This window comes from Gouania willdenowi, chromosome 22 (assembly GCF_900634775.1).
Source record: "Gouania willdenowi chromosome 22, fGouWil2.1, whole genome shotgun sequence".
Classification (NCBI taxonomy): domain Eukaryota; kingdom Metazoa; phylum Chordata; class Actinopteri; order Blenniiformes; family Gobiesocidae; genus Gouania; species Gouania willdenowi.
In genome coordinates this window covers 22,070,973-22,093,483 of record NC_041065.1, presented here as the reverse complement: position 1 = coordinate 22,093,483, position 22,511 = coordinate 22,070,973, and the positions used below count along the sequence as shown (strand labels likewise).

General features: G+C 37.9%; 1 protein-coding gene across 1 annotated transcript; it reads right to left on the bottom strand.

Moving 5' to 3' along the window:
• LOC114456788 (filamin-A-interacting protein 1-like) lies at positions 1-22,172 on the bottom strand. The gene is made up of 6 exons (XM_028438770.1): positions 21,967-22,172; positions 10,043-10,323; positions 9,637-9,810; positions 9,343-9,521; positions 1,968-4,773; positions 1-598 (listed from the first exon to the last, which is right to left on the bottom strand). The coding sequence occupies exons 2-6, from the start codon at positions 10,316-10,318 to the stop codon at positions 392-394; spliced, it is 3,642 nt and encodes a 1,213-aa protein (XP_028294571.1). The 5' UTR covers positions 10,319-10,323; positions 21,967-22,172; the 3' UTR covers positions 1-391.
• Between the last annotated feature and the right edge of the window lie 339 nt (positions 22,173-22,511).

Genomic DNA, 22,511 nt, shown 5'->3' with positions numbered 1-22,511 from the left:
TGTTACACTGTCCTTTTTTATTACATTTACTAAAAAATGATTTCCAGTACAAATGCTTTAGAGAAATTATTTACCATAATATACACAAAACATGTGTTTGGGGATTTAATGTGCCCTTATAAAACAGACCTATAAACGGTAATTCGGAAAAAGCTCATCAAATCAACGAGATGTTAGTAGCAGCACATATTAATAAGATCTAAACTGAAATGTCCATTAAAATACACACTGTAAGGTCATATCATCAATCACAGAGGAAATTTCCGACTCAGAAAAAAAGCAAATAAAAATATTTTTTGTCATATTTATAAAGAAAGAAATGCCTCTTTGCCTTGCATTTTCTGTTGTGTTAACTTGTAATGCTAATACACAAATGTCATCACTGTGTAATTCAGGCTTTCCCTCCATTCTGTAATGCACTGTTGTTCCCAGTGGATTTTTTAACTTCTATCTTCATCAACTGACTCTCCGTCCGTGACTCCAGTTTCATTCCTCCTGAAATTCCTAATGTTCCCAGTACAGTCTTTCCTGTCTTCAGGCTCTTGGACATTGGGATTCGGGTCTGCCCTGTGCGAGGTGCCTGGGCATCATTCCCAATCTGTTTACAAAAGAGGGATAAAGTACAGTTTGTCTGGCAGAGAAGTAAATACAGAGACATAAAACAAGAAAAGAAACTTTGCAATTCTAAACTTTGTACAATATTCTTCAATCTTCAGAAATAGTGTAAACCAGATTGAATGAATAAATAAATATATTCTCCTTCACGTTGGACAAGCTTTTGTCCAGGCATGCGTTGTTTCTGCTGCCAGGCAATTTGGTGTCAGCCAAAGTGCAGTAAACTGTGCATGGCCGTTTGTGAATGTAAACACTATGTGACATCTCTAAATTATACTATAAGTGTAGCAGGGTGGCAAAATGCCACATCTTTTGCTCTGCTGCTATGAATGCCGATCCACAGGGTCCTGGCTGTCACGCTATACATCTGATGCATCAGAGGGCATCAAAACCACCTTATTCCATAAGTGCCATTAAGGCTAGGCAATATGGACCAAAACTGTCTATATTTTTTCTAAAAAATGGCAATATACAATATAAATCTCAATAGTTTCAATTAATATAAAGTCTGACCAGAAAGACGATTTAGGGTCAAATTTGCTGCTGCAAAATGCCACACAGCCACATTTTTTAACAAACAGCTGCACAATATGTGCCACTTTTGGCTTTTTCTCCTATAAGGGACAGCACGTGTGAGTGAGTTCTATAGTGTGGCTTGTTTAGTGGAAGATCTGGATTAAGACACACTCAAGAATCTATCTAACTGTGCTTTTCATGCTGTTCTGAGAAGTAGTGAAAAGGGCACATGAAACAAGTATTTTAATACAAAGTAAGAGATAATATATATAGAGAGAGTGTTCCTATATATATATATATATATATATATATTGATATAGTCGATATTGTCATTTTCTATATCGCCAAAATAGAACTTGATATAGCTTAAATCTCAATATATTTCCCAGCTTTAGTGCTATTTTATATGATTATGGGCATAATTTATTGTAATCAGGTAATAATAAATGTATTCTGCCATCCAAGGAAAAAAAAAACAATAAGATGAAGTAGGCCTACCCGTTATGTGTGCGCAGCAATTGACTGCAGAAACAAAAGTTTAACCATCTCTTCAACATGACAAAGCCTTGCTCTTTGTTAACTCTGCCAGGGAGGTAATATTTTCACCAGCGTTTATTTGTTTGTTTGTCCTCTAGCAGGATTTTGTCAAAAGTACTCAAAATATTTTGACAAAATGTTACCTGAAGATAGACCTGGTAAATGAGATACTTGCAATCCAACTAAAGTATCTAAAATAAACTTAAAGTAATGAAAAAAAAAAAAACACACATAAAACATGTTTTGTGCGGACTCAATGCCTGGAAAATAAAATGAAAAAAACCTCAAACAATACTAACCATGTTTTGTGTTGGTTTGGAGGATGATGATGTGACAGGCGAAATCGTGATGCTGCTCATCACTTTACTCTGCATACTTCTGGTAGTGGTAGTTGTGGTTATTTGACGAGGGGAACGCAAAACTGTCCCAGTCGATAGCGTCATTTCCTTGCTCTCCGCTCCCGTTGATGTGGGTCTGACAACCATCTTTGGTGGAATGGTGTGGCCTAGGTGGATGTGGATCTTGTTATCATCAGGGGTGGTGATTATGCTAGTGTTGTTAGGGCCCTTTCTTACAGGCATAGGCACCATCTGTTTTTCAGGGGTAACCTTGAAAACAGCTCGGCCCATGGTCATCTCCTGAGGCTCTGGGGAGGCAGATGCTTCAGGCACTACAGCAGTACTGACGGTTGTTATAGAGATGGGTGACATTGGTCTTCCTGGGGTAAAGGTTGCTGTTCGGTTGCTTTCAGGTGACTTAGCTCTAGATATAGTTGTAATCATGACTGGAGACTTGGCTCTTTCAGGTCCTTGAGTTCCAGCGGGGGACTTTTTTCTGTTGCTTGGAGCAGAATATGTGGGAATGATGGTTATTCTGGATTTGGGCTGTGATGGGTTGGGGTTAGGAGAAGCTGAGTTTGAGAGAACATCATCAGAAGTTGGACTACTAATTTCAAGAGTGGCCAAATTGCTTTGGTGGTTTGGTGTTACTCGGATGTGCAAAGGCTGTCCATGTTTCTGGGACATGGCCAGATCACTAGGTAAAGGATTTCCATTTGTAAGTTTTTCCAGATTGCTCTCTTGCAGGTTACTGTCCTTCTTCTTCATCCAGGGAATCCAGGATTTTTTTATAGTTAGGTCGCTGCCAGAAGAAGAGCAACGTACAACAGTGCTGCCTTTCTCTGTAGGCTTTCTCAGGCACTTCTGTCTGAAATTACTCATTATATGATTTTCTTCTTGAACAGACTTCCTTATAAAACCAGCAGGGGTGTCCTCTTCCGATGGTCCAGAGTTTAATGCCTCAGTTTGTACGCCAGTAGAGGATACAGCTACATCTACTATTCTCCTCCCATTTAAGCTTGGGCGTAGTGCACGGCTATGACGCTTTGCTATTTCCAATTCTTGTGTGAGATGGAAAACTTCACCTCCCATGTTTTTGGCTTTCTCCTCCTCTTCCAAGAACCTCTGCTGAAGGACAGAGTAGTCGACTTGGAGTTGAGAAAGTTGGTCTTCTTTGTGCATCAGTTCATGGATCTTCTCTTTGAGGGCTATCACATCGGCTTGTAATTCTCTGGTTTTGGTTTCTTCATTTCTGCAACGTTGTCGGAGGTCTTCCTCATGGCTTTCCTCCTCTCCTTTCTCAATTGCTTTGTTCCGTGCTATCTGATTTCTCATGTCCTCAACCTGTTGAGAAAGAATGTTGGCTTTGTCCTGTTCAGTCATGAACCTTTTCTCTAAAATATCATACTGATCTTCTGTCTTGATCAAATCTCCTTCTACAACCTCAAGCTGTCTGAGACGGTTTTTTAGGTGCTCGATTTCAAAAGTCAGCTCCTTGATTTTGTTGTCATCTTTACTAATAGTGTCAGATATTTTTTCCAGCTCACATTTTACTGAATTCTTCACTGATAGCTTTTCTGCTTGCTCAAACCCTTCTAACCTCTTTTTCATTTGTGTCACTTTGGAATTAAGATCTTTAGTTTGATCAATTTGATGAGATAGCTTAATGCCAAGTTCTCCCTTTTCGATGGTTAATGTCTCTACTTTGGTTTGCATCTCTGATTTTAATTTGAGGAGCTTTTTGCTCTCTTCTATCAGCTTCTCAGTCACCTCCATAACTTTCCCCTGTTCAACTTTTACCATGTTGGTCAAATCATCTTTTTTCTTGTCATCTAAATTAATAGTTTCAATAAAGTTTTTTCGTTCATCCATCAAAGCAACTGTCAGTGATTTAAGCTTACTTAGGTCATCTTTGAGACTTAGTTCAGATTTGTCAAACTTCAGTTCAGAAGACTCGAGCTCTTTCATTCGGATTTTCAGTGTGACAACTTCATCTGATAGCTCTTTGGTCAGGTTTCTCTCTCTTTCTAGAGCTCCCTGTAACTGAGCACACTCAGTTTTGCTAACACTGAATGCAAACTCTAGCTTTTCTAACTCCAACATCCTGTTTTGAAGCTTCTGGACTTCCAACCTCAGATCTTTTCCCTTACTCTCTTCCTCTTGTAGCCTATTCCTTAGCTCTCTACACTGATTTTCTGTTTTGGTAATCTCTTCATCTTTTCCCTCCATCTCAAGTAAGCGCTTTTGCAACTTGTCCAACTCCAAAACCAAGTTCAAATTGCCACACTCTCCATTGCTGATTTTTTGTCTTAACTCCATTAACTCCTCCTCACATTTCTTCATGGCCCTGTTGCTCTCCTCTAACTCCTCCACTTTATGAGTGAGTCCCAAAAGTTTTGTGTTGAGTTGACGATTATGATGTTCCTCATTTGCCAGCTTGTTGCTCATCTCTTCATGTTGCTGGGTGAGTTTATTGGATTTCTGTTTGAGCTCAGCCTCCAGACTTAGCACCCTTTGACCATCTTCCTGTACCCTCTGCTTGGATTCGTTCAACGCCAGCTCCTGCTGCTGTAGCTGCTGCCTCAGATCCTGGACCTGAAGGCTCTGTTGGTCCATTTGCTCCAAGTGCTGCTGACGCTCATTGACTAACATCAAGGCAAAAGAATTTAGTTTGACCAGCTCTTCTCGCAGCTTGGCTAGGCGTTTAGAGTGTTCCTTCTCCTTTTTCACCTGGTAGGCTTTTTCATTCTCAAGTAACTTCTTCAGTCTGAAATCAAACAGAAAACAGGCAAATAGCTATTTTTAATGTTTTGTCATGAATTGTTAGTATTTGAGGTATCGCATCTTACAAAATCCACAATGTGATCATAGTATCAATGATTCTTATTACAAAAACCCTCTTTTTTAGTGTAATAACACAACCATCCTGAAAAAAAAGTATCTTTCCTTTTTTCTTTGAGAAAAGCTTTTGCTCATTAAACTACTATGAACTGCGTGGTGCCAAGCAGACCGTTTGATCAAAACATTAATACAAACACAGCAACTCCCAAACACTTCATCTCACCCCAGACAATAACATACAGACTGCAAACAAAACCCAAACTGTCAGTTAAAGATTTACTAAGACCCCTCACCGAGCGGCTGTCTTTTCTCTCTGCTTCTTTCTATGCTGCTCATGCACGCTCTCATCTCCGGCTCCAAGAAAATACATGCAAAGCAGACTGAACGCAGCTGCATGCTGTCCTTGTACACTATAGGCCACTCCAATACAATTTCCATCCTGGACCACTTTGCATTGCAAAACAAGCCAAATTTGAAAAGGTACCACAAGACATTATGCTTCGGAAACATTGAAAGGCTCAAATTAAGTTTTACAGAAAACCATTCTAATCCAAACTACTCAAAAAAAACATATACCCACCATGATATATTCACATACAGTAAATCACGAAAAAAATGCAGAACAAGTTAAAATAATTTCCTTTCCCCAAATCATCCACAATTCTATTCAAAACATGTTATCTAGACATTAAAAGAAGAAAAAAGACAGTGGAGTACAACCGCACCTCTTAAATGATGTCAGCTCATCCAAATGAGGCAGTTTTGTGTATGCGAGTGGGTATGTGTGAGCCTCTACTTTGGACACTGAAAGGGGTGGGACATTTGCCGAGAGGGAGTGTTTTGCAAAGCTCTGATTTAATGTTTTTGCTTTTTTTTTTTTTATCAAGCTCAAATTGCAAACCATGAGTATTTAAAATCCAAAATGTTAAATCTAAATTATGCCATCACACCACTTGTATTCAGGGTCAGTACAATGTTAACAAGAAATATTTTCGTTCTGCATTCTCCAAAATACACAGGACATTGTCTCTTCTGCCCAAAAAAGTACAAAAGACTCTTGAATTAGGAAAAAAAAGTAGACCTGAATGGCCAAAAAAGTATAATGAGAAAATCAGATATGGATGGGTTTGGATGTCTCCCTTGAGGTGAAGTATATGGGAAAGGGAAGAACTATGACATAAAGTTTATGAAGCGCTACATTTTGACTGCTGAATTTTATGGTATGGATACAGCAAAGAGAAAGTGGCTTGAGTTTTTCACAAAAGGATGTTTGGAGATTCTGCTAAAGGTAAAGCAATGTAACACTAGAAGTGCAGGTGAAGATCACGATATAGCTATGTTAGTGTATTACTTGAGAGAGCACACTTTTTCAATTATTCAACATCTTTAAGCAAAGCAGGCTTATGAGAGTCTAATGCTGAAGATAATGCACTTTTATCTTGCACTTATGACACCTTGTTGACATTCAACCTGTGCATTACTGGCATGTTTTGCAATAACTTTAACCTTTTAGACCACTTCCATATGTTTAAGGTAATACTCATTATTTAGTATAGAGCTGATGCAAACTTTCATGGGAAAAGGTTTTATTTTACATCATCAAACAACATATCATATTATGTTTCCTGTGGAATTTGCTCAGAGGCGCTGCTCTCATTCTGTTTAAACACAGCATGGAACAAAAACATAAAAATCAATGACCATGAATTAATGCCTTCATGATGGCATTGCATACAGCACTATTCCCACAATGCCATTGCGCTAACAGAGGCGAAAACGATGCTGGACTTTTTAAAGGCAGCCACGAAAATTTTACATACAACTGTACCTGCACTTAAAAAATCAGGTGAGTGAGAGGAGCTTGGGGACTTGCTAAAGGGGCTTAAAAAAAAGAAGTAAAAATTAGTATGCGTGACTTTACTGTTTGAAACTCTCTGGAGGAGTGGGAGCTGTTATTTCCGTCCGTCTGCATGCATTCCTCCATGCCACTTAAAAATGTTAACTTCTTGACATATAAATTGCTTGTTGTCTGAGAAGGTGTTAATGGCTGATGGCTACCAGTCAGAATGAGCTCCCTCCATGCCCATCTTCTGCATTCCTGCAGATATTTGGCACGAGACCTTTGCCTTCTCTTTCTTCACTTGGCTGGAGGAGAGTCTGGGGAAATGATGACATGATGCTACCATCTCACCTGAGAGAGTGAGTGTCAAAATAAAGTCTTAGATAAACAGAGTTCCTTGGGGGGGGGTTTGTATGTGAAAGTGCCATTAAGCTAAATTTAGGGTTTTACAACAATCTTTATTCCTCAAGAATGCCAGGATAGTCCCAAATATTTCAACAACCTTGTTTTAAACAAGCCGTTGCCTATAACTCTTAGTTTGTTATTAAGTGCAGAAATGCTTAATATACTTTCTTGGGTACTTTAAAACTGAAACTTTAAGTCCTGGATGTCGAAGGAAATTAAATTTCATATAATCATAATACTATAACAAATATCATACTGGAATCAATTAGATATTATGAGAAAAAAAGCTGTTTTTAGGTTTTGAGAAGTAATGATTTGTAATGACTTTTTTACCCGCTGATTGACTTGGGGAAATTACATACCATATCCTTCTTATTCTACTGAAGAGACCCAATTAAAAGCCTTCAGTTAAACTTTCATGATGGTAGCAGCTACAGTACCTATCGGGTGCTGTTTCAAAAACAAATGAATCAAGGTACCACTCTATGGACCCACTATGAAATGTGCTAAACCTGTCATACCGAACATCTACATTTATTGCTTCAACAGAGGTTTACTATTTTTTTGCATTTAGGTGTGTCAGCAAGCACAGTAGTCACAATAGCACAAACACAAAATATGGTGAAGTCCAACAGCACTTTACTGGGAGTGGCTGAACTAGGAAGAAGCCAATGAATCAGAGATAGAGGGCTGATTAGCATAAATTCTAGACACATGCATGTTCCTATTTACAGCTACCCTAAAGCTCTGTGATGCTGTCATGTCTAATTTGGCTTAAATTCTGAAAATAAACCGATTTTCTTGCATGCCAAAAGAAAATCATCAACCTTCGTTTTATCTCCAGTGCTATCTTTAGTAGTCATTCATGCATGCATTTAGCTTCAGGTCAAAGGTGTTCTAAAGTCTGGTTAGAAGAGAGTTGCTCGTGAGAACTTTAAAATAACTGGCTTGAAATAACCAAAGACACAACCATACAGTGAAATTGAACACAGTGTGATGCTCATCTCTCAACCTTCTCCACAATGTGGGATGCTAACCAGGCCAACATGACTCAGACTGAGCTGAGTGTCTCCAGTGGTTTGCATTAAAAGCTTATTCAAGGGCAAGCACAACAAATGAAATCTTTGACAGTTGGAGTATAATAGGATCACAATCGATTTTAAAATCCTAGTCAATCAAATGATCAACACCACAACTTGTGTTTAGCTGCTGGCATTTGGTAGTGTGCTTATTATCTAAGGCGAAATTGCAACAATTTAGTGAGTTTGAATCAATGGGCTTGAATATTTCCGATTGAGTTTGGCTTTGTTTTTAATCCATAGAGAGTAAACTAACCCTTAACCACTTTCAATTAAGGCTAGCATTAATGAACTACAGAGAAAAATCCACAATTTAAATTTTTTGTGTAGAATTCAGCATTAAATCTCAAATGCCTCTAAAATACCTTGAAACCATCCTAAAATACAGATAATCTCTGAAATAAACCATTTTGTTGGCATAAGAATTCAATGTAAACAACACTCCTCATGGAAGCTTGTTTAATCTCTGACAGGCCCTGTATACAATCTGATGTAAGCATTCCTCTCTTTGAACCAACCCTTATGACATCATGGGCCATTTATTCTACCTTAAAAAACCCTTTTGTCTTTCACTTGTCTTTCCGTCTTCCCTTTCCTACACCTGAATCCCTCCATTCTAATGTCAAAGAGCCTCACCCTCTTTCTAACCTAATGGTTTAACTTTGGCTCAGTTGCCATACTCTAATTTGTGCATGTCTCTGCCAAGCTGAGGTATGCGGTGTTATCAGTTTAGTAAGCAACACCTCCCTCTGCTTTTCCTCCTCTCATACCCTCCTGGCATGAGGAGGCCATCTTTCCCACATTCTTGAATTAAGATACAGTTCTTTGCTCCCCTGTATCTGCATCTCTACTTTTCAGCACCTAATCTACTGTGGTTCAACATCCTTCATATCTATCTATTCAATGAATTTTGACTTCATTGTTGAGAAGTTGTGCATCAAAATCTGTAGTTGAAACATGGATATGGCCTATTTGCTGTAAAAACTCCATATAGTTTTCCTTTTGCCTACTATTTATCACTCAACTAAACAATTCTACAGTTTGTGCAAACTTCAAGCTTAAATCTTCCCAAAAAGATAACATATCTTGAAAATTCAAACTTGCATAAACACTAAATAGTTGAGATGCGTGAACTCTTGCAGTTGTGTTCCTCATTCTCTCATCTCCTCACCGTTCTCTCTCCTGCTCCAGGAGGTTGGTGAAATCATCACTTTTGTTCATGTAGTCAACATGCTTCCGTTTTTCCATTTCCAGCTCCTGGACTGTGTGGCGGTGGCATTTTTCAGCAAGCAGCAGCTGACCCAGCATCCGTCTGTATGTCTCCTTGTGCTTCTCTTGCAGATGATCCAACTGGTAAAGGGAAGAGGCCCATGAGGGAAACACAAAGACATGAACCGTGATCCAACATAAATGACTCATATATGAGCAGAAAGACTGTTACTTTTCTTAAAACTCAACTACTGACCTCCACCATTGGTCTCTGGTAGACGTTGTGTTTGTAAGGTTCAGTGCCTGAGATGACTGTGTCCCTCTGCAGGGCCTGGAGGGCTGAGCCAGGTGATGCAGCGCCATATTGAGACTGAAGGTCCTCTGGGGTGGTCTGTTTGGACTTCAGCAGACAGATCACATCCTCTCTAGCCTGGTTAAATAAATGGTACAACATGTTGTAGGGAAAGAGGGAAAATGCATTCCAAACGTTGGAAGTGCTATTTTCATCTATGGCGAAGTAACATTTTTCAACCACTAGATAGAGCTGTTGTGTAAAAGTTATTTAATATTTCTAACACAAATGAGCCTTTTCAAAAGTTTGTTTTTCTTTCTTCTTTTTGTCATAAGATATTAAACCCAGTAAGAAACATCCTCAAGCCCACCTGAATTTCTCCCTCCATCATCCCAAGCATCTTCAACAATTCCTTTTTGGTCAGATCCATGAAGCTACTTTTGTTCTCTCCCATCTCAGGTGAATCCTGCAGCATTTTCTCCTTATCACATATCACCTCCACCTCATCCTCTTCATCATTCTGCTGAACTTTGACCTTTATGCTCTTCACAGACAAATCTTGCCCTTGGTTGATGTCACAGTCACCCTGTGGAACCCCAAGCACCGCATTGGCTGGGTACTTCACCCCATTGCTTTTGGATCTCATCGTATCTGAACAGAAAAAGAAAAGAAAGATGCTGTAGAACTAAAATACATTACAATGTAAAATGTTTACTAATATATCAAATATTCATTTTTTTTATTAGGAGGCCCTTAAGGTTAGATTTTACAGGCCAGTATTTTTATGTCAGATCAAAAGTGGCTCTTGGTCTATTACAACACTTTCAATTGTCTGTTTATATGATCATAATATATGAAGACATTTGGCCGTGACTAGCTCTGCTATCATAAATCCTACACACACACACATTACACAAAGCAGAAATTCATTCATAGTTTCTTAACTTTTTGATCTTAAGTTTATTCCCGTCAACATTTTTTTGCATTTTATGAGAAACTGAGCCTTCCAGCTATGTTCATAATCACATCTTGTGTTTTCATGCTGAGTGATGATGGTCTGGGAACCACACTCTTCAGTCCAAGTTAAACATTTCATTCAGAACAGTGGGATAAATCTTTTGACGAGTGGTCCTTAAATTCACAATGTTAAAACTGGGTTTGCGTTGTACATTCAACAGCACTAATGCAGTTGTGGTGTAGGATACCATGTTTGTGTAGTAACATTCTGATGACTAAGCACTGTAAATTAGTGGCTCATGACTGACTGACTAACTATGCATCATTAAGCAACCCAGGACACACTGAAAAACACTCCGGTCAATTTTGTGACTCCGCTTTTTTACTGTGGCAGAGGGGAACAAAAAAATACCCAAACTTATGCACATATGAGAACCTGAATGCTCTGTCAGATCAGTCAAATCTCAAAAATTCAGGGCAGGTAAATGTGTCAATAGAATATTGATAAAAGTGCTTCCAGTTCTAAAAAGTTCAACGTCAAAAAGCAACTACCACTAAAATAATGCATAAAAATGTACAAAGTATCATTTCAGTAGATGTTGCCCTTTAGCAAGAAGACTTCATTCGATGTCTTTCTGAACAGAGTTTAGAGATTGCATGTTCAAACAGTGTTTGTGAGTTAATTAAAGTCTCTAAATGGACTGTAGGAGTACTGTTCTGAACCTGTGATTTTCTATCTCTGTGTTTTCCCTGTATCAGACTGGCACAGACTAAGCATGCATAGATGTAGAGTTTTATGTACAATACATGATAGAACTCATTTTGAAGAAAAGTAAGCCATGAGACACCCATTTAAGTCATGACATCAGCTGATTTCCTGAAAGCATCCTTGGAGCTAGCAAAGCCACCCTAACAAAGAACTCAGTTGATGTCATTGCACTTCTGACCTATGAATTATGCTTCGAGACATCCTAAATGAGATCATGAAGTGGTCATGATTCCTTCTTAACTGGTTCTATAGCAACAGTATCAAACATGTACATTCAACCAGTGCATTGCACACTGAAATTATATGTTTATATTTTAAAATCCAAAGAAGCCTGAGAGTAGATAGCTTAGTTTAGTCTGTTCGACTTGATGTTTGGCTTGAAGTTGTTTCACCTTTCATCTAAGAGTCTTATGGTGCTGAAAGTTTTTTGGGCTGCATTAAGGATCATTTTCATCATCCTCTTTGATAGGTCTAATGAAAACTAATGAACCCTGAAACTAATCTATTCCAATTCTGTCTGTTTTAAGGAAAGATATTGATGATTGCTAAAGAGGTGCATGATAACGGTGACTATTCCTTCCAAGTTTACAGAAAAAGAAGGAAAATTAATCAGCTCCATGTCCACTTGGGTTTAGAGCAGACTTTTCTGTCCAAATCTGGTAGATACAGCTTTGGAGTCACTATCATTGAGTCTACTGTAGTGTTGCACCTACAGGTCTACTGGCATCATTCAGTCAATACCAGAGTGTTTAAAAGATGCCCAGAGATTGGCATCGTTACAACTCCAAGAACATACAGTACACAGCACAGTAGGTGAATGGAAGCAAGATACTTAGTGACCAAGCGATTAATGCTGAGTTTTAAGATATCACGTTTATTTTTAGCTTCTGTGATGGTGCCATGAAAAAGCAGAGAAGCTACTGTAACTCTGAGATCAGTGTCACTTTAGTTCAACTGAGCAACAGGGAGCATGTGTTTGCAATGCACACTGTACATACATAGCTGGGACATCACCACCTCGAGACATGCATGAGAAATATTATAATAATAAGGTGGTCACCTGTGGTCAGTACATAGCTCATTAGGCAGTTTAGGCATTATATACAGTAGTTTTGAGTGAGAGAGTGAGAAAAAACTTTTACCTGGCACCACTACTTTGCAAGTATAGCTTTGTTCTTTGTGATGAATGATTCATTTAAGAAATCTGAGTTATTGTGAGTTAAGCAGATACTTTTACTCCCTTTACGGTTGTCCAGGTGGTCAAGTGCTGCACATATAGATGATCAACCCTGGATAGAGGTTATAAACTATGATTTTTACATCTTTTTAGCATATTAACATTGAAAAGACAAACGAGTATAACCACAGTCGTATTCTTGGAAGAACTGTTGTCGTTATTGATAAAGGAGACAAAAATAGGTGCCATCTCGTGCATTACACAGGACGTTTTTCACATGATTACTGTATATATACAGTATATATACACAATACAATGATCACCAACACCACCACCATTTGTATTCACTGACCTGTCACTAAATTAAAACCTCCAGAAAAACAGGTAGAAATGATTGAACCGTTGGACCTTCTTTTCAGTGCAACATTCCCATGTATCCACATGGGAATCAAAATAAAGAAAGATCTGAAAACAATACATTTTTAAACACTCAATCCCTGTATGCATATATTGCATCTAAAACCTTGGAGTAGAGGGCCCAGACACCCTGACAGTCCTCTTTTAAGACCCAAGAATGAATGCAAAGTGGGACCCCCAAATCTATCCCAGGGTTTGTCATCTGTTGCATTTATACATATTTATAGGCCACCACATTGCATGTGACCTCATCCCATAAACAAGAAAGAGGACATTAAAACTTCATATGTAATCATTGCATTGTTTAAAACCACATGTGGCCCAGGCTTGGTCAAGTAATATTACACACTAACCGACATCAGAAATGCCTTTAAAGTCTTCAGCGGCATCAATCAGCCAATCAAAAGCATATGATAGTGGTTTACTTTACATGATGGTTTGGTGCGCAGTTTAATTTGTTGTCTATTTTTTACATGTGATTTATTTCTTATGATGAGTGAACATAAAATGTGAAACAGCAGTAGGGATGTCCCAATACAACTTTTTCACTTTTGATATGATACCGATATTGCAGCCTTGCGTATCAGCCGATAACAATATTGATTCGATACGATATCAGCACGAATCATACATACTTTTATTACTATTTTTGTAGAGTGGAATGTTAGAAAAGGCTTGATCAAGTGATGTTACTCAAACAGAGAACAACAGTCAGCAACAGTAGGTTACTTTGTTGGCGTGTCAACCACAGTCACCTATCGATAGAAGTGCTGGAGCGGAAGTTTTATCGGGGAGCTTATATCGGTGATTTTAGATGGAGTCCGATAATATCCGATATTCGTTTTCTGGCTTCGTCCGTGAAAAATTGGGGGACGTTGGTGTCGGCATGCATTCAAATAATTCTTTTTTAGATAAAAGACAAAAGTAGCAGCTGGAAATATCAGCTTTATTTATATTTTTTCACCTCATTTGACCATATAAAGAGCAGAATATGTTATGTGCATGCAGGCCTCGTTCATATAAGGGTGCCCAGACATAGAAGATCTAATTAAATCAAATCCTGAGGATTAAACTATCTCTCTACAATCAAATTCAATCCAAGATCATCCGCAATATATTGAAGGTCTTGTAAGGGCTAAGGTTCATGAAGCCAAAGGGGTTATGTGTAAGTAGAACTGATCCTTTACCCACTGAAAAAAATAAAGATTTAAATCACAATTAATGTAGGTTATGATGTTATCTTAATAATGCACGTTACATAATTGTATATGATTATTTCTTCAGCTAAAAGCTCCATGAGTTATCAAAGAGAATTGGCTCAGGCAATTCACAACAAGTGTTCTGGGTGATGTTCAAACATGGTGCCACAGCTAAAAAACGACAATATAATGCACTACTCCAGTATAATAAGCTGTTGCCTGACAGAAAGGTAACTCAAGTTTCAAGTACGGTAATGATGCCCACTCACATGCAATGAGGCTAATGCATTAGGTCAATTCATCCCAGGCATATATTTACTACAGGTTTTCTGATTATGTCTGTTTTTCCTTGACTGGCTATTTTTGAAAATGTTTTTCAAGTTATTCTTTAACCAAGTGATCTTCTACTTGCACAATACCCATTTAGAGTGAAAACCTGTGTTGTGCTAGTTACTTAAAAAAAGTAACTAGTTAGAGTTACTAGTTACTTCATTAACAAAGTAACTCAGTTACTATTTTGATTACTTACACCAAAAACTAATGCGTTACTGGAAAAAGTAACTTTTGAGTTACTTAGAATTAAAGAATGTATTATTTATTTTGGGTCATTTGTGTCCATACAGCTTCATATTAGTGCTGTAATAATATAATATTCCACTGTTGATTAACTGCTATAAAACAACCATAAATGATATGCATATAAAGCACAAAACAGCTGCTCCAAAATTAAAACAGTAAATTTTCAGCCTTAGCACAGTAATGTAAAGTAAGCTGTGCATATTCCAGGTGCTCATTCTGCTGTTGAAAATGCTTGTGAAAATAAATGTGGAAAAACAAATTCACAGCATTTTTCTCAGCTACACAATGCTAAACATATCAGGCTAATGAGCTGCTGTTAGCAGTGACTCAGCAGCAGCGACAGGCTGCATATTTACAACAACATACCGTGCAATAGTTTGGCTGACCTGTACCTGGATAACAGTCACAGTCCGTTAAAATCCAGTCGCAGCGTTAGCTTAGCTTCACTGATGCATCTTTTGGAGACAACAATAATGCGCATATTTCCACTCTGAGAAGCTCGTCCTGCTCTCGCATTGACTCGCCATGATTGGCGCACGTGATGTAAACAGAAACACGCTGACAAAAATATGTAGCGCCACTGTAAACAGGAAGTGCACTGCAGCTAGCAAAGTAACGGACAGACACACCATATTGTAACGATAACGGCGTTATTTCTTTAGAAATATATTGCGTTACAGTACTAGTTACTGTCAAAAGTGATGTTGGGGCGGTAACGCGATACCGCCCAACACTGGTGAAACAGTGGGTAAATCTACAAAAATGTAGGATTACTGTTGTATTAACACACCATCAGTAATAACAAACTATAGACAGTGTAACCCTAGATTGATTTACCTATTTGTTGAACATCTAAGCAAAGTTATGTTGATGATCACCTGCTAGAATATTATTTATTACAGGTCTTATTCGGTGATACTACTAATTCTGAAGACCTTAAAGGTGAGGTCTGCAACTCTCATAAAACTGACTTTTTGTCATATTTGCTAAAGCTGTCACTATGCAAGGACAGAGCATGTTATATTACTGTGATGTTGCTGTCGGACTAACGTTAGCTTGTTAGCTCCTCTGAGGGAGGGACTTTTGAAAGTTTGGAGGCGGACTGCACCTTTAAAGCAGACTCTGCTTAATAACCTGGCAAATACTGATGACTGAAATATGATTAATACAAGCTCTAATGTAGGCCAATATATTTGCCAATGGTAGCAGTGTAACAGAGAAATATTTAAGTAACAAACTATTCTAAATTGTTACAGTTTATTACATTCTAATGTAAATAATCTAAAGTCTAAGGTTTAGTTCATGAAAAATAGGAATTTGCTGCTCTGAAAGTCCAACCAAACGTAGTCCTAAACGTTCACGATTTCAATATTAGAGTCACATTAACCTGCACCCATCACTGGAATGGCAACAGTTTTAGTCATAAGCCATCTTAGAGGATAGCAATCATCCCTTTGTAATTTTTCAATTTTTTGTGACAAAAACTTCTCAACAGAGACGGTCCCTCAATCAAACACATGAAATGTAGCACTTAAATAAAACGACACTGGTGGCAGTTTGGTAAATACTTACCTCTGTCTTTAATGAAGGTATATAATTTATGTATCAATCCATGGGAGCGGTAGCAGACCCTCACACGTTGAAGCATAAACGTTAATTTGGGTCATGCATCACGAGCACTGCTGCTGTTGTGTGTGGGAGGGAGACTTTGATACATGTTGTGTTGGGTTACACTCACTCAAATGCATATGGATTGGTGCAGCTGTTAGAACACGACTCACTCCCATCTGTCTTTATTACTTAGATGTCCACAGTGGGCAACATAAATGAGTCAATTAAGCGCTGAATGTGTGCATTTATGTAGAAATATTCCCACATGTAGGCTACTTATGCGGAGGGGATTCGTTACCAGGGCATATTTTATTGAATTTCTGTCATGTAATAAAACTGGTACTGCTTTCATCAAGCAGTCATGTATTCTGTATTGGAAATGCAAACTGCACAGACAGCCATAGTTTTATGACCATCTACCTCTCCCCATAGCAAGCATCTGTGAACTAATGGAACCTGATTCCAATACAGATTCCCACGGAACGCAAGACTGGATATCTTCACCGAATGCAAGATTAGGTAACAGATCAAGTTCTGTTCTATAAATAGAAACAGCAAGACCACCTTTGAATAAGGTGTTTAAATGTGGTGAAATATATTATTTCAGCTATACTTTTGATCAATCTTGTATCCTCAATCTAGTGATTAAATACTGTTGTTTTTTACATGCCTATGCATTGCAGGTTCATGGATCTGAAAATTAGCCTGAATGAATGAATGAAGGAAGTGGCTATTCGGAACGGTTGCCGTACGAATAACCCCCCGTGCTATTGGTACGTTTACCGAAGTACACGTGAGTAGCATTTTAGGATTAAGATTAGATTTAGGGTTGGGTTTAGGTTATAATCTTATATCGCAACAATTTTTAGGATTAGGGTTAGAGTTAGAGAGAGGTTTAGACTTACAGGCAAATTACTTACCCATCACATGACCTAAACTGGCCAATGACTGACCTATCACGTGACCTAAACTGGCCAATGAGGGGCTCTGCCTACGGATAGAATGTTGATATATTGATACGACAACTGGACGAATAGCCACTGCCATGAATGAATGAATGAATGAATGAATGAATGAATGAATGAATGAAGAGCAATAAAATTTTTCAAACCATTAATTTATTCTTCCGTCATAAAGTCCTTTACAGTGACAGACGCCCGTCAATTCCCGTCAATTCTCAACTGGTGGGTCGGGACCCAAAAGTGGGTTGCGGACAGCTGGTCAAAAATAAATATGTACTTAATGTCTCTCATGTTGGACTTGTCTTTTATTTTGAAATATTTTTTTCTTTTGACAGGTATGCTTTGAAATGCATGTTGCACAGGAAAATATAAAAATTTACGTTTAAAAAAGATTATATATGTGTGTTTTCAACAGCTAATTTTGAAAAACGAAATTTGCTTGGTTTAATTAAAAAAAAAAAAAAAAAAGTGGGTCACGATTTAATGACCGTGGCAAAATGTGGGTACCAGGGTGAGACAAGTTGAGAATCCCTGCATTAAATAATACAGTATATATAATATAGTAATAAACATTAAAAAGCGACTCATATTTTGGTCAGCAATACCTGGAGGAAACTTTGGGCTGCTTAAGGAGCTTCTGAGCACCAACTCAGCTCAGAAATGAGTGGAATCAAACACCCACATGATCCTCTCCCTGTGAGACACAGAGGACGTTTGTCCAAAGCCAGACATAAAGGACAAGGCCGGCACAGTGGCATGATGCTAGGGACTTTACATATTCTCCCTGTGCATATTAGAGCGTTTACACTAAAATTAAGTACGGTGACTGCATCTAATTACCCTGTAGGACAAGAAGTGGGCAACTGGTGGCCCATGGAAAAATACACAAGAATACAAAAATAAACAAAATGAATCGAAAAGCACACAAACAACAAAAAACACGAATTCAAAAATTCACAAAACGACCACAAAATTACAGAAAATTGTGCAAAATGACAACAAAAATACAGAACGAACACAAATATACACACAAATGACTCCGAAAGCACAATATGACAATGAAAATACACAAATTGACTTATAACACACACAAAAAAACGAATTGACAGGAAAATATACAAAATGACTTTAAAAAAAAATGCACAAAACACAAACAAAAAACACAAAAAGACAAATAATGCGCAAAGAGAAAAACACAAAAAATGATTACAGAATAACACAAAATATAACTTAAAACACACAACATAACAACTAATAAACAAAAGAATCACAAAAACATTTTGTTCTTTCTTGTATCAATGCTCAAATTGACCATTGTTTTAAATGCTGACATGCATGTTGATAATGTGGCCGTCGGTTGAGATTTTCACATTTTTCTGAGCCCCACTGTCATAACAGTTGTGCACCTCTACAGTTGGAGTTAATGTGTGTTTGTTGTGTTATTTCTGAATGTCTGGGCCTTGCAATGAGTCAGCGAACTGTTCTGTGTTTCTCCTGCCTTCACCACCTGGTTAGCAGGAAAATAAAGGGATAAAGGTCTGTAATGCTACCATGATAACCTTCGAATGGTGCAAAGCTTTATCATAAAAACTTTTCTCCTAAACTACTTCCAGATGTATTTGTTAACTGTCAGCAGCTAATTAACCAGTCACTTGTTTAAAGCAGATGATCTCGAGTCGGTCTTGAGTTGCTATGGAGTTTAGGGACTTATTTTTAAATGGCGGATCTGTTCCTTTAAACATCCCAATGTGTCTAAACTGCATTTTTGAAATTCAAGACTAGAGGTTCTTATAGGCAGGAGCTGTACATGTGTTGGCAGCAGCTGTTGTTGAGGCCTTTCAGACATACAGAGAGGACGCCCACTATTGGCATGCCCGGCTCCACCCCCAGCTATTCTGCTCATATACAAGATAGATATAGAAAGACGGGCACAGGCATGGCCACATAACATAGATTTATTACTTTCACTGACAAATAGGGCTCAGTAAGTTTAGAGGTGATTTAAAGAAAGAAAAGAAAACTTGCAAAAAATAGTTTTTGCAATGTCAATAAATTATGTTGAAATTGTTTTGTACAAAATTTTGACGAATAGCTGTATAATTAAATTACACAGTAGTCCTGAAACCAGGAGTTTTAATGCATCTGCAAAATCTTAACACATTAAAAACTATTTTAACAAACAAAAAACAACTGTAATTTAAAACAACAGCATAAATGAATAAACAAGCAAACTTTTTTCTAACATAGTTTTGAGTGGATTTTATTCCAAACTAAATTTCATTCATCCACCCATTCAAAACTATATTGTACCACAGTATACAGCAAAAAAAAAAAAAAAAAATAGCAAGGTTTTACAGTAGCTTTAAGTTTGATGCAATGTCGCTTACATCTAGATGTTAAGGCATTTATCGGAAGTCAAAAGGGAAATTAATTTATGGAGAACTAAATGTAGTTATATACAGTACATAGTGTATTATTAGGATTTTGTAGCAAGGAGCAAAAAAAGAATCATGGTGTTACTGTACGTCTTGTGATGGTGATATGACATCATTCCTACATCATATGTTAACTCATCTCATCTCCTGCATGACAAACCATTTGAGAGACGCACAGCTGAAGTAATGTCATGAGGTAAGCTAGTGACATGTTTAGTGCATCTCAAATCAATGCTACTTGGCAAAAAGCCTAAGCTCAGCTACACAGACATCATTTTTAGCTGTGGTCACATCATTGATTTACAGTAAAGCTTATTCATTTACAAGCTTGGGCAATAACTGTTTAGTGAACTTTACCCAGAGGCTTTTTGGTGGCAAGAACTGTGTTCAACCTCAACTCATGAAGTGGCTCCATGTTAGAGTTTGTGCAGGTGCTACAATGGTAACAATAAATATCTCTGCAACTCTATTTGTCTGAAGATGGTGGTGATGATAACACAGATCTCTGGATACAATCAGACACTTTATCTGGTTTTTTGGATGTTTTCCTCAAGTTTACAAACAGAGCAGTATGACCAGTGAGCATTGTTTCTACACAAAGATGTGCAACTAATCTAATTTTGAATGTGAAAATCATCAGGATTTGGTTTGTTCTGGTATCACTGCATGCCGCCAAACTATCAGTTTGTTTGATATTATTTTGAGTTTTTAACCAATGTCTAGGGAACCAAATTCGTCCTTTTTTTCCTGAACTTGTCCATATTTCACGCTCTGGAAAACATTTGTACTGATATACTTTTAACTACAATACAACATCAGTAATTCTAATAAAAGTGTGATCTTTTTAATTGATAAAACATGTTGAATAACCTTTACCAAACACACCAATGTAAAGAAGCTTCTTAATCAAATTTTTAATCAACGAACCGTACACAGAGAAAGCATACTTTACATACAATTGTCTTAACTGTATCAAACCTCATAAGGGTGTCCCGATCCAATATTGATATCGGTCTGATATCAATATTGGATCGGGACTGATCAGTCCCGGATTTTATCAGCCCGCATCTAAAATTTCCAAAATGATATATATTGTTTTTATTGGATTTATTGAGGTTATTTGTCCCTCCATTTTCTGACTGGCCTTCTCCCATTTTCTGAGTATTACTGGTAGAATATTACTTGATCGAGTCTTTTCTAACATTCCACATTACAAAGTAAGTAATAAAAGTATATATGTTTTGTGCTGATATCGTATCGGATCGATATCAGTACCCACCAACAACAACGGTTGCAATGTCGGAAGTGAAAAAGTAGTATCGAGACACCTCTAATATCTCTGAGTAAACTTGGACAGTCATTAAGGTATTTCAGGGCCCATCTGTATTTCAATATGTTTTTCTAGTGATGTATCTCTTTACAACACCGACTAACAGGAGCCGCATGTCTTCTATTGAAGACATTGATGAGCTCACTCATACAAATGGAATTTATTTTGGCGTCACTGTCTGTAAACTATAAATATTCAAGATGAAAGATGTCGTCCTGTTACACATCATAAAGGCTTAAGCTTGGTTAATGCTAGACAGAGGCATGAGCCATAATCATACAAGGGTCTCAGAAAAGCTTCATCGTGAAATTAAAATGGTGCATTTAATAGCAACGTAGTCCGGTATCTTCTCCATCACCGACGTCTCAGCGAAGCAGCATCTTCTGTTTTCTGTCCAAGTTGTGGGCTTTACTTCCCACACACAGAACAAATGGTTGTTTCACACATTATAACATTCATTTCATTGAGAAATGTTTGATTCACGACTTTCTCTTTTCTGACACAAAGCCAAAAATGTGCTTCTATCTAACGGCCCTGAGAGAAATCACTTGTCCTCTGATAGTGTCATTTATGTAAAATGTGGAAATCTGCATGATTTAAACAGACGAAAGAGTGAGGTGGAATAATAGAATGCTTAGGGGAATAGTTGTTCCTATCACATGGTGCTGAACAGGTCTAACTACTGCTCCGATTGAGCCCAAAAAGTGAATTTTTTTCCACAGTGCTTATATTAATGCTAGAAAATTGATCATAGTCAATGGACAGTACCTCAGTGTAAGGACAGCAGCCCAAAGCTGATTGTCCCCCAAAAAAGCAGAGAAAACAAGATCAAGAAAAACTTTTAAGAAGGTCACCTACCTGGTGTGGTGATGTCTCCAGGCTTGAGTGATTTGCAGTCACACCTGGTAATCCCAAGAAAAGTCACAAATAGAGTTGAGATAAAGTGTCTCTTATCCTTATATCCTCAAGCTTCTGTGAACCACTTGTGCTGTCTGCAACTGAGTGTTGCCCTGAGCCATCAAGCCATCAAAGTCCACTCTCTCTCTCTCTCTCTCTCTCCCCCCCTCAGGTCAAGAAGGGAATGAACAAGAGCAACATCAGCTCTGTACCTCCTTCCTTTTCTTGCTCAAACACTCCCTCCCTCTTTCACTCCCACATTCTATCCAGCCAGCTCGTCTGCCTATATATCAAACTTACACACTCCTCTTTCAGTGTTTTCTCCGTTCTATACAAGATGTCAGTGAGTGACTAAGAGAGTAAAAAGGCAAAAACAAGGTCTTGAACGTAACCAATACCCAGTAATGTCTAGTAAGCATGCTGCCTTTTGTTATGGGACCCAAATCTGTTCACTTCCATCAGTGTCCCGCTGTGCTCCTAAGAGACACACAGTCTAAATGTAAAGC